The sequence below is a fragment of the Hoplias malabaricus genome, unplaced genomic scaffold, assembly GCF_029633855.1.
Source record: "Hoplias malabaricus isolate fHopMal1 unplaced genomic scaffold, fHopMal1.hap1 scaffold_394, whole genome shotgun sequence".
Lineage (NCBI taxonomy): Eukaryota > Metazoa > Chordata > Actinopteri > Characiformes > Erythrinidae > Hoplias > Hoplias malabaricus.
In genome coordinates this window covers 14,219-25,247 of record NW_027100946.1, presented here as the reverse complement: position 1 = coordinate 25,247, position 11,029 = coordinate 14,219, and the positions used below count along the sequence as shown (strand labels likewise).

Here is an 11,029-nt window from a genome sequence, read left to right as displayed (position 1 = left end):
GCTCAATACTTTTACCACACCGCACACACCGCATAATGCAGCACTCTTGCACAATGCTGCCACTTACTGCCCCCTGCAGGTCACAGTGTGAGCTACAGAGGCATGCGGTTTCCCTCCACGCTGATTTTCACTGCTCCCTGAACACGCCGCTGCTTCCTCTGCTCAGCAAAGCGTCTCTTGTGCTTCTCCAGGCGGCTGATGCCTTTCTTATAGCCTCTCTAATAATTACACCAAACCACCCAATCAATGCTTCACTATACTAAAGGCCTATGGGCCTGTCACAATTACATAATGGCCTGACTGGAATTCTGAGATCACAACAAATACTTAAGTCAAATGAAAGCTACATTTCTGTCAGAGGTATTTGTTTATGGCACATATAAAAGGTGGATTTGATGCTCTTCCATTTTAAAACCTATACAACCATCGTTTGTTATTAAATTATGCGATCCTCTTCAAACCCCACAAACAGGTACCCAAAGTCCCTGCCACTGACCCGGTTGGAGTCTGTCTCCACATTCCATTTGGGTCGGACTACATAGTCCTTATTGGACGGCATTGGCACGCGTGCTCGCGCACAAAACCCAGGATCACCCGGCCTCAGTGCTCTGAGAAAGAGAGAGTGAGAGAGACACACACATGTAAAAGATTGTCAACTAAGAATATAAATAATTCTACACAAGTACAGGTATCTGTATCATACTCACTTCTCTTCTCCCGTCAACACCTTCTCCAGATCTCTTCGAGGAGTCTGTCCTCCTGAACTGTAAAGATCATAAACATGTCAGCATCCAATTAATCTGACCAGCACCCAGACAAACATGCCTCCCTCCACAAATGCACCACATTAGCTCTCTACAATTTCACAGCAAAATGTTTTTTATCCAGTTTCTAGACAAATAATTGTACAGAATTTTCCTAAGATGCTGCATGCACCATTGTTTTGTTTCAGCAGCATTTTCAGTTTTGTTTTAGATGCACGTATATACACGTTATGAATGATGTACATTACAGCGAGACTGGCACAGATATCCAAAACAACTGGGTATCCAAAACAAATACAAAATCAGACAGATCAATACAAATCACTTATAAATATATACTGTACAGACATATCAGAACAATAGACCAAAAGTGATGGTAATGATTAAGTAAAAATAAATATTCATTATATATATATATATATATAAATATAAATGAAGGGTTTAAAAAAAAAATTAAGGACATTTGTAAGAATGATGCATTAAACACACAAATAGCTTCAGAAGCAGCAGGACACGATGTGAGTGAGTGTTAGAGTCACAGAATAAAACTGCCAGTGTTTGAAGCCACTTCAAATGCAAGTTTACACTAGTCTAGGGAGTATGTAGTGTGTGAGTATATGGTGCAAGGTTCTTGAAGGTACATGGAATAGCTACACTACAATAACCATCATTGCCATTTGCTCATTTAATATTCTCATATTTATGCACATTCCTTAATCCAAATACTGATACCTACTTCCACCAAGATTTGGTCCCTCACACACACACCTCTAGAATGATTAAACCTGAAGAGCACTGACGTGCAAAACTTTCAGGACAATCATGCACATTCTCTCTCTCACAAACACACACTCGCAAGACCTGAGTGGCCCAAAGACGTCGGGTTCTTCTGCCCTCTCAACCTTCTGAGGCTCACTTCAGCGTGTGTGTGCGTGTGTGTGTGTATGTGTGTGTGGTGTATAGGGAGGAAAAGGATGAGAGGAAGATACACATTGGTTAAAAATATAGCATGAAACAGAAAGAAAGCAAAATATGGAGGAGTAACTAAAAGCAAATGAAGGCATGAAATTTTAGAGATGAATACTGTAGTGATTTTTCACATGGCTTTCTGCTAAAAATGTTCACTGCTCACTTTATTAGAACTGACTTTCTTAAAATCTCACCTTGTTGGTGTACATTTAGAGATTGTAGCTCATGTGCTGAAGCCCAATTTTGGTGAGACATAATCAGAAAACATATAAAGTGACCAGAGATCGAGAGTACAAGGCAAGGGTTTCAAATAAAGTGGAAAGGGAGTGTAGATCCAACAGGTAAACAAAACGTTTGACAGATGTATATTTTCTAAGGTTTCATCCAATACTGCATGCTACCAAAGAAAATACTGTCAAAATCATACGCCACAATTAGCTAAATTCTTGTACAGTGCATATAGTATTGTAGTATGTAGTTTAAGTAGTTGTCTCTGTGTGTGTGTGTATGTGTGTGTACCTGAGCCGCCTCCGGGGGGCAATCTGTTGATCCAGGTCTCTCTGCTGCCTTTCTTCTCTTGTCATGCACTTATAATTTGATGATAAACCAAAGATGGGCCGTGACCATTCATCTACACACACACACACACACACATACATACAGCAATATCTATTAATTGTCTTTCTTTCAGACAGAAATGTTCTTAAATACAGTTCAAAATTCTTTGGTTAATTTTCAGCCAAAATTTCTGGGGCGATTACACCATATTGTGCTTATGTAAGGAAGACTGAAATTAATGAAAAAACTGGAGATTCATAATGTGGACTTTAAAAGAAAGAGAAAAATGACACTAAAGTACAGCACTAATATTTTCCATCAGATACACAGTATTTAAATGTTTGTGATGTGTGTACGTACTGATGAGCTTGAGCGCTAGGTCTTTGTTCGGCCGAGATTCTTTGGGATGTTTGTACAGGAACATAACAGCTCGGCCGATTCCACTCATCTTCAGAGTCTCCTGGCTGACACTTGGCAGCTGCAGTCAAACACACACACACACCTTGTTGGACTATTTTGAATGTGTTTTACAAAACAAAGGAACAACAAAACGTAATGTTTACTATGTTATTAAGGCACCTTAGATATATCCATACCCACTGAATAAATCTACACAAGGACCAGGGCAGTAATGAATCAGATGATTCCGAATTCTACTTCACCTCTTGCAGGATCTTGAGCAGTTCCTCTCTGATCCTCAGGGCTGGGAGGCTTTTATCTGGCAGAGGACTGATCCATTCTTTTATTGCCGTCATCACACCGCTGTCTATAAATGTCTCTTTTAGATCCTGCCTGAGGGACAAATACACAAATGCATAAGAGAAATTAATACTGTGTTTCTATAGTCCTCTTGCTGTGCATTAAGATAAATTCATCATTTTATCAGGTACAATAACACACAAGTTTGTGGTTCTACAATTAGTGACTTTAACCAAATTAATAGAGTATATACAAAAATAAGCATAATCAAAAATCTCGTTAGTGGCGTTACCCTTTCATAATGTGGCTAATAAATTCTGCTGCAGTAGATGGACAGCAGTCCACATACAGGTATCTTTATTGAAATAACTAATAGCTGTAGATTAAAGGTATTGTAAGAACTGCAAGGACACTTAAATAAATAATGCAGAGACGAATAAGTTAAAGCTACTTACTTCTTTAAATGCATCACTACTGTGGGCAGAAGCATCAGCTTTTTTAGTGCAGGCTTCTTCTGACTGTTCAGTGTTCGATCCTCCTGCGCAAACAGACACATATATATATTAACACACACTCTAAACCAGTGCCCCCCGCAAGCTGCTGTAGGGGGCATGCAGCAAGGCAAATTAAAAGAGGCATGTTTGAGCACTGCAAGCACTGTGTGTCAGAGTGGGGTCCATGAGTTGGAGCTGGAGTGCAAGGGGAGGACGAGGCGCTGATGCCACTTTTTGTAAACTACAAAAAAGCACCCCCACTCACTTTTGCCAAAGCATACACACAATGATCAGTTTCTGCCTACAGCTCTGGTGGGGGTCTCAAAAATGGCAGAGGCACTGCTGCGTTTGGGCAATAAGTTTGAGAACCACTAAACATCTTAAGAGAGAAGAAACCAGCCACAATGAACAGAACAGATCCAAAATAAATTAAGAGCCAAATCAAATGGTCCAAATAGTTCACATTTGAATAAGCGAATAATTACCGATCCCACTGTGCTTTCTAGGGCTTAAGAAATATTTTAAAATCACAGACTCTCACACTTACCTCCGCAGCTTCAGTCATCTTAGTGATCATGGCACTAACTACATCATCGGCGTCACTGATGAACGTCCCTCCGTCTCGATGACGTTTGCGTTTGCCGCTCTGTGCTTTCTTACGGGCGAGCATCATGTCAAAATCAGACATAAACGATGTGCTAAAGAACATACAGAATTTACTTTTTTTAAGTCCACAATTTAGGGCTGACGGATAAGATCAAAAATGATTCTCAGTGCTGTTTAGGGTTACATATATAACTCTTACATTCTAAATTTGATGGTATAATACAGCTCATATAAATCTGCTACATTCTGCATTTAAAAATATGTTATTATTTGTGTGACTGTCAATTGCAGGGTTGGAAACATTTTGTCCAATAATTGGTTGTTATGTAAATAAAATATGCAATAATAGCTGCCTTTCTGGCATCAACAAGTTTGTGAAAGAGTATTATGCCCATATTAGTTGGTTATCTGTAACTTTGTGTCCTGTGACAAGGTGTGGAACTTTGGCCCCCAGTGGAGAAAGTTTCTCCGCACGTAGTCTACAGTAATAGACATTTGCATGTGTGATATAATGCATGAGTGGGGTCATATTAGAGTAGTCTGCACTAATTTCATGTCACAGATTACTAGCAAAATTGTTTTACTAGCAAAAGACTCACTCTTTTCCCTTGTCAATGTCATCATCTGAGTCTGAGTAATCAGCTGCTTCTTTCAGACCTTTAGGAGCACCCTGCTGCTTCTCTCCCTCCAGCTCCTCCTGGTTAAAGCCCTGTTCTCACATTTAAAACAACAAAAAAATAATTTAATATGATCAAAATATGACCAAATAATTGTTTTAAACTGCCTAATTTCTTTCACTTAAAAAAAGCAGAAATTCTGTCCTAAATGTTACTGCACTGTCTCACCGTGAACTCTTCTCCTTCCTCATCTCCAGACTCTCCAAAAATATCAGCAATCATTTTCCTGTGGAACAGAGAAACAAGGTTTTGCGCACACGTACAAAAAGCCCATAAAAACCAGTCAGTAAGCAGAAATTTATAAAACGAGCCTTAAACTCGGGAAAGCCTTGAAGAATATTAGGAAGGCACACAAAATGAGAGAAGTAATTTAAGATCATTTTCACTTACTCTTCCTCATTGTTATCAGAGTCGCTGTCACTGCCAAAAAGTGTTTTCTCGTCTTTTTTGCCTGTGTCCATCTTCATCTTGTCATCTTCATCCTCACTGTCTGAGCCCAGCTCTCGCAGTTTTGCTGCTACAGTTTTATCCGGAGCTTCAGAGCCTTCATCGCTGTCAGAGTCATCATCAGACACAGCCCTGCTCTTCTTCACAGCTTTGGAGAGACACATCACAGCAACAACGGGAATGACATAAATATTTAAATGCTATTCTAATTATATCGACATATACAGCTTTACTTCAAATATATTTATATCAGTACTCAAAAGAAAGTGAGAGCTGAGAGAACTATACCTTTTATTTCATCATCATCCTCACTGTCAGACAGAATGGCCTTCTTCCTCTTCACTGAAATTATACGGATCATAAAGATCAACATCATCTTTAATATTTAACCGAACCAATATCTTAAAACTTAAAAAAGAATAAAGTCAAGATTTCAATAAATAACAAAATCCCCCATCAAATGATTGAGAAGATCCCAGAGGCAATATATTACTCTCCAAAATTCATTGTGTGAACTAAACCATATTTATTAATCACCAGAACATAGAAGAGTACTCGACAGTGTGCTCAAATAAAACACATACAGGCAAGCCATATACAGGCACAGATGGAGTGCTGGTGGTTTGTGAAACAGTGAGGAAAAACTGCAGGGTGTTTAATGAGAGAGGAGAGAAGAAAGGGAGGAAAGAAAAAAAGGTAAGTGGAGAACATTGCCTCAATGATTAGTGGGTTTTCCATGCTCGGACAAGGTGGAAATAAGTAGACTATTGTGCAAATATGCAAAAGAGCGATAGAAAAGGGGTTTGCAACTGTGCCGTTAACTATATCAATCTAATACATGTATAACACTATTATAATTTGTAGGTGCCTTGCATAATGTTTGTGTTCATAAAGGCCACTACATTTATACCTCATTGATGTTTACTGCTTCACAAATCAACGAAAAAACCATGAGTGGCAGCTGAGTGAAGAATAAGACTCAACATAACTGATTCCTCAAAACTGTTTTAAAATGTTCTGATACCTGCAGGACATCAAATAAACTCATATCCTAAACTCGCTGTGCTAAGGACACAGATTACTTACAGTATTCTTGTATCATGGAAGGGCATTGTATAATATGTTAAGCTCATTTTGTGTTGTTTAAAAAACGCTCAAAACACAACAAATCACCTAAGCATCTGATACAGTACTCGATTACTCATACAACAGAGTGACCATTATTTTTTACCATGCTTTAATGCATTCAACATGAGCATACCTGGCTTCTCCCCCTCATCTTCACCATCGCTGTCCGCTAGAGTCCGTTGATGACGCTCTTCCTCCTCATCACTTCCAGCGTCCACTTTGGGCTTCCTCTCCTCCTCTTCCTCACTGTCTGAGTTAATCACTGCTTTCCTCTGTCCCCCCTCTTCATCCTCCTTTCTCTCTTCTCCATCTTCCTGATCCTCGCCATCAGACTCCCTCTGTGTTCTCGATTTAGTTTTTTCTTCGTCTGATTCGCTGCCAGATTCTGAGCTCCTCCTCCTCCTACTCGGTTCTTCATCTGATTCGCTAGCCTGAGCTTTCTGTGGCTCCTCTGTGTCTGAAGTGCTTCCCCTTCGTTTGGGTGATGAGCCTTCATTGTCGTTGTCATCTTCACTACTGTCAGCAGGACGACGGGGTTCTGGTTCTGAATCGCTGGCTCCGACTCTGCCACCATCCTCATGTTCAGATTCACTGTCTCCTCCACGTGGTGCTGCATCTTCCCTGTCACTGCCTTCATTCTGCCAATCCAGACAGACACACAGCCATTAGGCCAGTAACAATTTCTCAGATTTGAATGTTGAGGCAAAGACACAGTAGAATAATATTAGAAGAGTAGCATAATATCAAAACAAACAGTAATAAAGTTATTAGTACCAGCACAACTAATGGATCTGGCTTGTAACTCATTTACCCATGTTCAGCAGTCTAAAACCTCTCCACAAGAGGAAGACAGTACAATGTTTTTGATGCTTTATCTCAGCAGTGCTTTAAACCAATGATGGTATATGCTCTTCTTTTAATGTCACTTTAATAAAACAAGTAGTCATTTGTTGTTCTAAAAGTATCACTTGAACCCCTGTCTCCCAATAGTATTACTGTAGACCAGGGATACAATGACAATGTAATTTACAATGTCAAGATAAAAAAAAAAAAACGACAATGTCATACTCTGTGCTTTTACTCAAAACACATTTTATAATAACAACATGGCATTCATTTTAACAACAGATTTTTATTACTTTAAATATCTGAGAGGTGTGTACTGTCATTTGCTGCATAAACAAAAACAAACAATCATTTTTTAAAAACATGTATAATATACTGCAAGGCACAGAAAACCAAGAGACCAATCTCAAAGAATAGTTTTTTGAACCTCAGACTGGTGTGATCCTCCTCTCATTTCCTCATCAGCATCTGACCCCAGTGCATTCTCATCCTGGACAGGTGTCCCACTGCCATCGTCTGCATAAAAATAGCCAAAACGTTAATTAAAATGTAACAAAGAAACATACTTTTAAATGTTCCTAATAACAGTGTATTGAGTCTGACTGTTAATTTATTTTAAAAAAAAAAGCCAGTTATTCACCCAACAGAACAGTTAGCATTTTACATACCTCCTGATTCCACCGTGACCACTATATTGGAATCAGTCTGTAAGCTTCTCTACAATAAACCATTTCACTTTGACTTTTAACACAACTCTCCCTTTCAGCCTGTTCTTCTCCAGTCAGTACTCCATAAGACCACAGCACAGTTGCTTTTATTTGGGTGGTGGATTATTCTCAGTACTGTAGTAGCACTGACTTGGTAAATTGTGTGTAAGACTGGATTAGACACCTCTGCTGCTGGAGTTTTTAAACACTTCAGTGTCACTGCTGGACTGAGAATAGCCAACAAACTATTAATATCCAGCCAACAACTACACAGTGAAATTAATATGGAATGTGAAACTGATTAAACGGCAAATCAGTTTTTAGTGTGTTCGCCCTTTTGTTTGGCCATGCAGCTAGTGTATAACCAGTTATAACTGTTATCAAACCCCTTTTTCCATCAGTAAAATAACAAAACACGTGAACACTGTAATTGAACGTTAAGACTTTAACATCGGCTTCACTCAGCAGTGAAAGCCCGTGTAGTGAAGAGATTTATAGTGAAGTTTATATAAAATACACAGAGACAATGCATTTACAAAGTGGAACTAAAGCACATTTTCTCCAGTTTCGTGACAAAGCCATTAAAATAAACGCTACCTGAATGACTCCCTGAAAAGGCTTCATCTTCACCGTCCATTTGTGCTCAACTGGGGACGGATCCTCGCCTTTAGAGTGACTGTAAAGCACACTTAATATGATATTTGTCTTTTAATAAACAACAAACACAATCACAGTAAAATTAACTCCTATAACGGTGCTCCGAGCCGGTCACTTGGGGTTTTACAGGTATATTCCTCACAAACACCAAGTCACCGTCCAATATTCAAACCCGTTACCATCCTCTATGTCTTTACACCTTATATCCTCGCTGTTGTATCTAGAATATGTTTTAAAATCCTCATAATGCGGCTCCTTTCCCGCCCACCGCTAAAAGCTAAAGCTAAAGCTAACAGCTTCGCCACCAAAATGGAGCCGCCAGGTACAACACTGCGCGTGCGCGAGAACGCGCGTGAATCAGACGTCACGCTTTTGTTTTTGTAATGTTTTCCACAAGTTTGTGGACACCTTGTGGGTACTCTACAAACCAGAGGGTATTTCACAAAGCAGCGCCTCTTACTTTAGCCAGATTATTAAATCCAGTGTCAGGTTATCTGTCTGGGAAGTCCTGCTTTGCGGAATAATGGCCAAAATTTAATCATGTTGGTTACCTATATATATATATATATATATATATATATATATATATATATATATATATATATATATATATATACCCAGAATTTGTGTGTTAACTAGTTAAACTAAGCGGATAGTCCAACACACCCCTCTGTGTTTTTTGTTTTTTTTCACAGCTTTACATAAACATTCCTCAATGTTGGCCTTATGTTAACTAAGTAATTGAGACTTGAGACTATAGAGCCACTCAATAGTTAACATATTGGATAGAGTGACCAGACTTCCTCTTTTACCCGGATATGTCCTCTTGTTTAGAGTTAAAAAAAATGTCCGGGTGGAATTTCACAAACGTCCGGGATGTTGTTTTTCTAGAGCTTACATAGAACTTCGGAAGCGTTTTGTTCACAAACTAGTCCCGTCCCCCTACTCCGATTGGTTCGCTTGAGTGAGAAGGGGGCGTGGTGAAGTAGCCTAAAATCTTCTGATTGCACGGTCTCAATCAATCAATCAAATTTATTTATATAGCGCTTTTCACAACTGATGTTGTGAAAAGCAGCTTCACAGAATTCCAGTAAGACAAGATTTGACATGAAATGTAAAGACAAATGTAAAACCCTCAAGTGAGCAAGCCAGGGGCGACAGTGGCAAGGAAAAACTCCCCCAGCTGAGGAAGAAACCTTGGGAGGAACCAAGGCTCACAAGGAGTGACCCATCCTCCTCTGGTCAATCTACTGGTGATGTTAGTAGTCCATGAGAACTTCAGTGTAGGAAGTTCTGACTGTCTGACTGTAGAGCCACCATTATTGGTCAAAAACCTTCTCTGTAAACATTTCATTGGTCAGTCTGCACATCAGTAGTCCTTGTTTACCTCAGGCATAGGGTGACCAGATCTAAGATGCAGAAAAAGAGGACACATCTCGGGGCGGGTTGGAGTGATGAGCTCTCGCCCCTTGCTGCCGTTGTATTCTTAGCTGAACCTATGTGTCCTTTTAGGTCCTTTAAACCTTTATTTGCTGCACAAAACATAGAAATTTCTTTTTTAATTCATCCGAGAACTTACATTTACGTTTCGGCATAGCTGCTCGAGATGAGGGTGGGTACATGAGCTTTGCCTGACGTAAACAAGGACTACTGACGTGCAGACTGACCAATTAAATGTTTACAGAGAAGGTTAACGACCAATAACGGTAGCTCTAGAAAAACAAAATCCCGGATGTTTGTGAAATTCCGCCTGGTCATTTTTAAGTCTAAAAAAGAGGACATGTCCGGGTAAAAGAGAACGTCTGGTCACCCTACTCAGACGAAGCTCATGTACCTACCCTCATCTTGAGCAGCAATGCTGAAATGTAAACGTAAGTTCTCGGATGAATTAAAAAAGAAATTTCTATGTTTTGTGTAGCAAATAAAGGTGTAAGGTCTGTGAGGAGTGTGGTGTGTTCTCCCCGTGTCTGCGTGGGTTTCCTCCGGGTGACTGTCTTTGAGGAGTGTGGTGTGTTCTCCCCGTGTCTGCGTGGGTTTCCTCCAGGTGACTGTGAGGAGTGTGGTGTGTTCTCCCTGTGTCTGCGTGGGTTTCCTCCGGGTGCTCCGGTTTCCTCCCACAGTCCAAAAACACACGTTAGTAGGTGGATTAGCGACTCAAAAAGTGTCCGTATGTGTGTGTGTGTGTGTTGCCCTGTGAAGGACTGGCGCCCCCTCCAGGGTGTATTCCCACCTTGCGCCCAATGATTCCTGGTAGGCTCTGGACCCACCGCGACCCTGAATTGGATAAGGGTTACAGATAATGAATGAATGAAAGATCTGGTCATCCTAATATTGGATAATTGATGTGATGATTAGATGGCAATAATGTACTTAAGTGAGGTCAGATACTGAGGTTAGGTGATTAGTGCTGAATACACCTCCACTGAAACACCCCTCCAACATGTTGAACATGTTTTGAATGTGGGTTTATCACTCCA

The 11,029-nt window shown here is 40.0% G+C and overlaps 1 protein-coding gene across 1 annotated transcript; it reads right to left on the bottom strand.

Annotated features, from left to right (window-relative positions):
- Positions 1-216: 216 nt before the first annotated feature.
- Positions 217-8,875, bottom strand: LOC136682444 (protein IWS1 homolog). Its single transcript, XM_066658884.1, has 14 exons — positions 8,493-8,875; positions 7,616-7,704; positions 6,476-6,980; positions 5,503-5,556; positions 5,158-5,362; positions 4,936-4,993; positions 4,690-4,799; positions 4,032-4,182; positions 3,446-3,528; positions 2,954-3,083; positions 2,652-2,769; positions 2,253-2,364; positions 708-764; positions 217-608 (listed from the first exon to the last, which is right to left on the bottom strand). Exons 1-14 carry the CDS (start codon positions 8,530-8,532, stop codon positions 437-439), a joined length of 1,884 nt encoding a protein of 627 aa, XP_066514981.1. The 5' UTR covers positions 8,533-8,875; the 3' UTR covers positions 217-436.
- Between the last annotated feature and the right edge of the window lie 2,154 nt (positions 8,876-11,029).

Excerpts from the sequence above, each read along its gene's own strand:
- LOC136682444 (XM_066658884.1), bottom strand. The coding sequence starts at position 8,532 with ATGGACGGTGAAGATGAAGCCTTTTCAGGGAGTCATTCAG. Across the intron at positions 4,800-4,935 it reads AGGAAGGAGAAGAGTTCACG|GGCTTTAACCAGGAGGAGCT; the intron begins GTGAGACAGTGC and ends ATGTGAGAACAG. Across the intron at positions 3,529-4,031 it reads AGATGACTGAAGCTGCGGAG|GAGGATCGAACACTGAACAG; the intron begins GTAAGTGTGAGA and ends CTGTTTGCGCAG.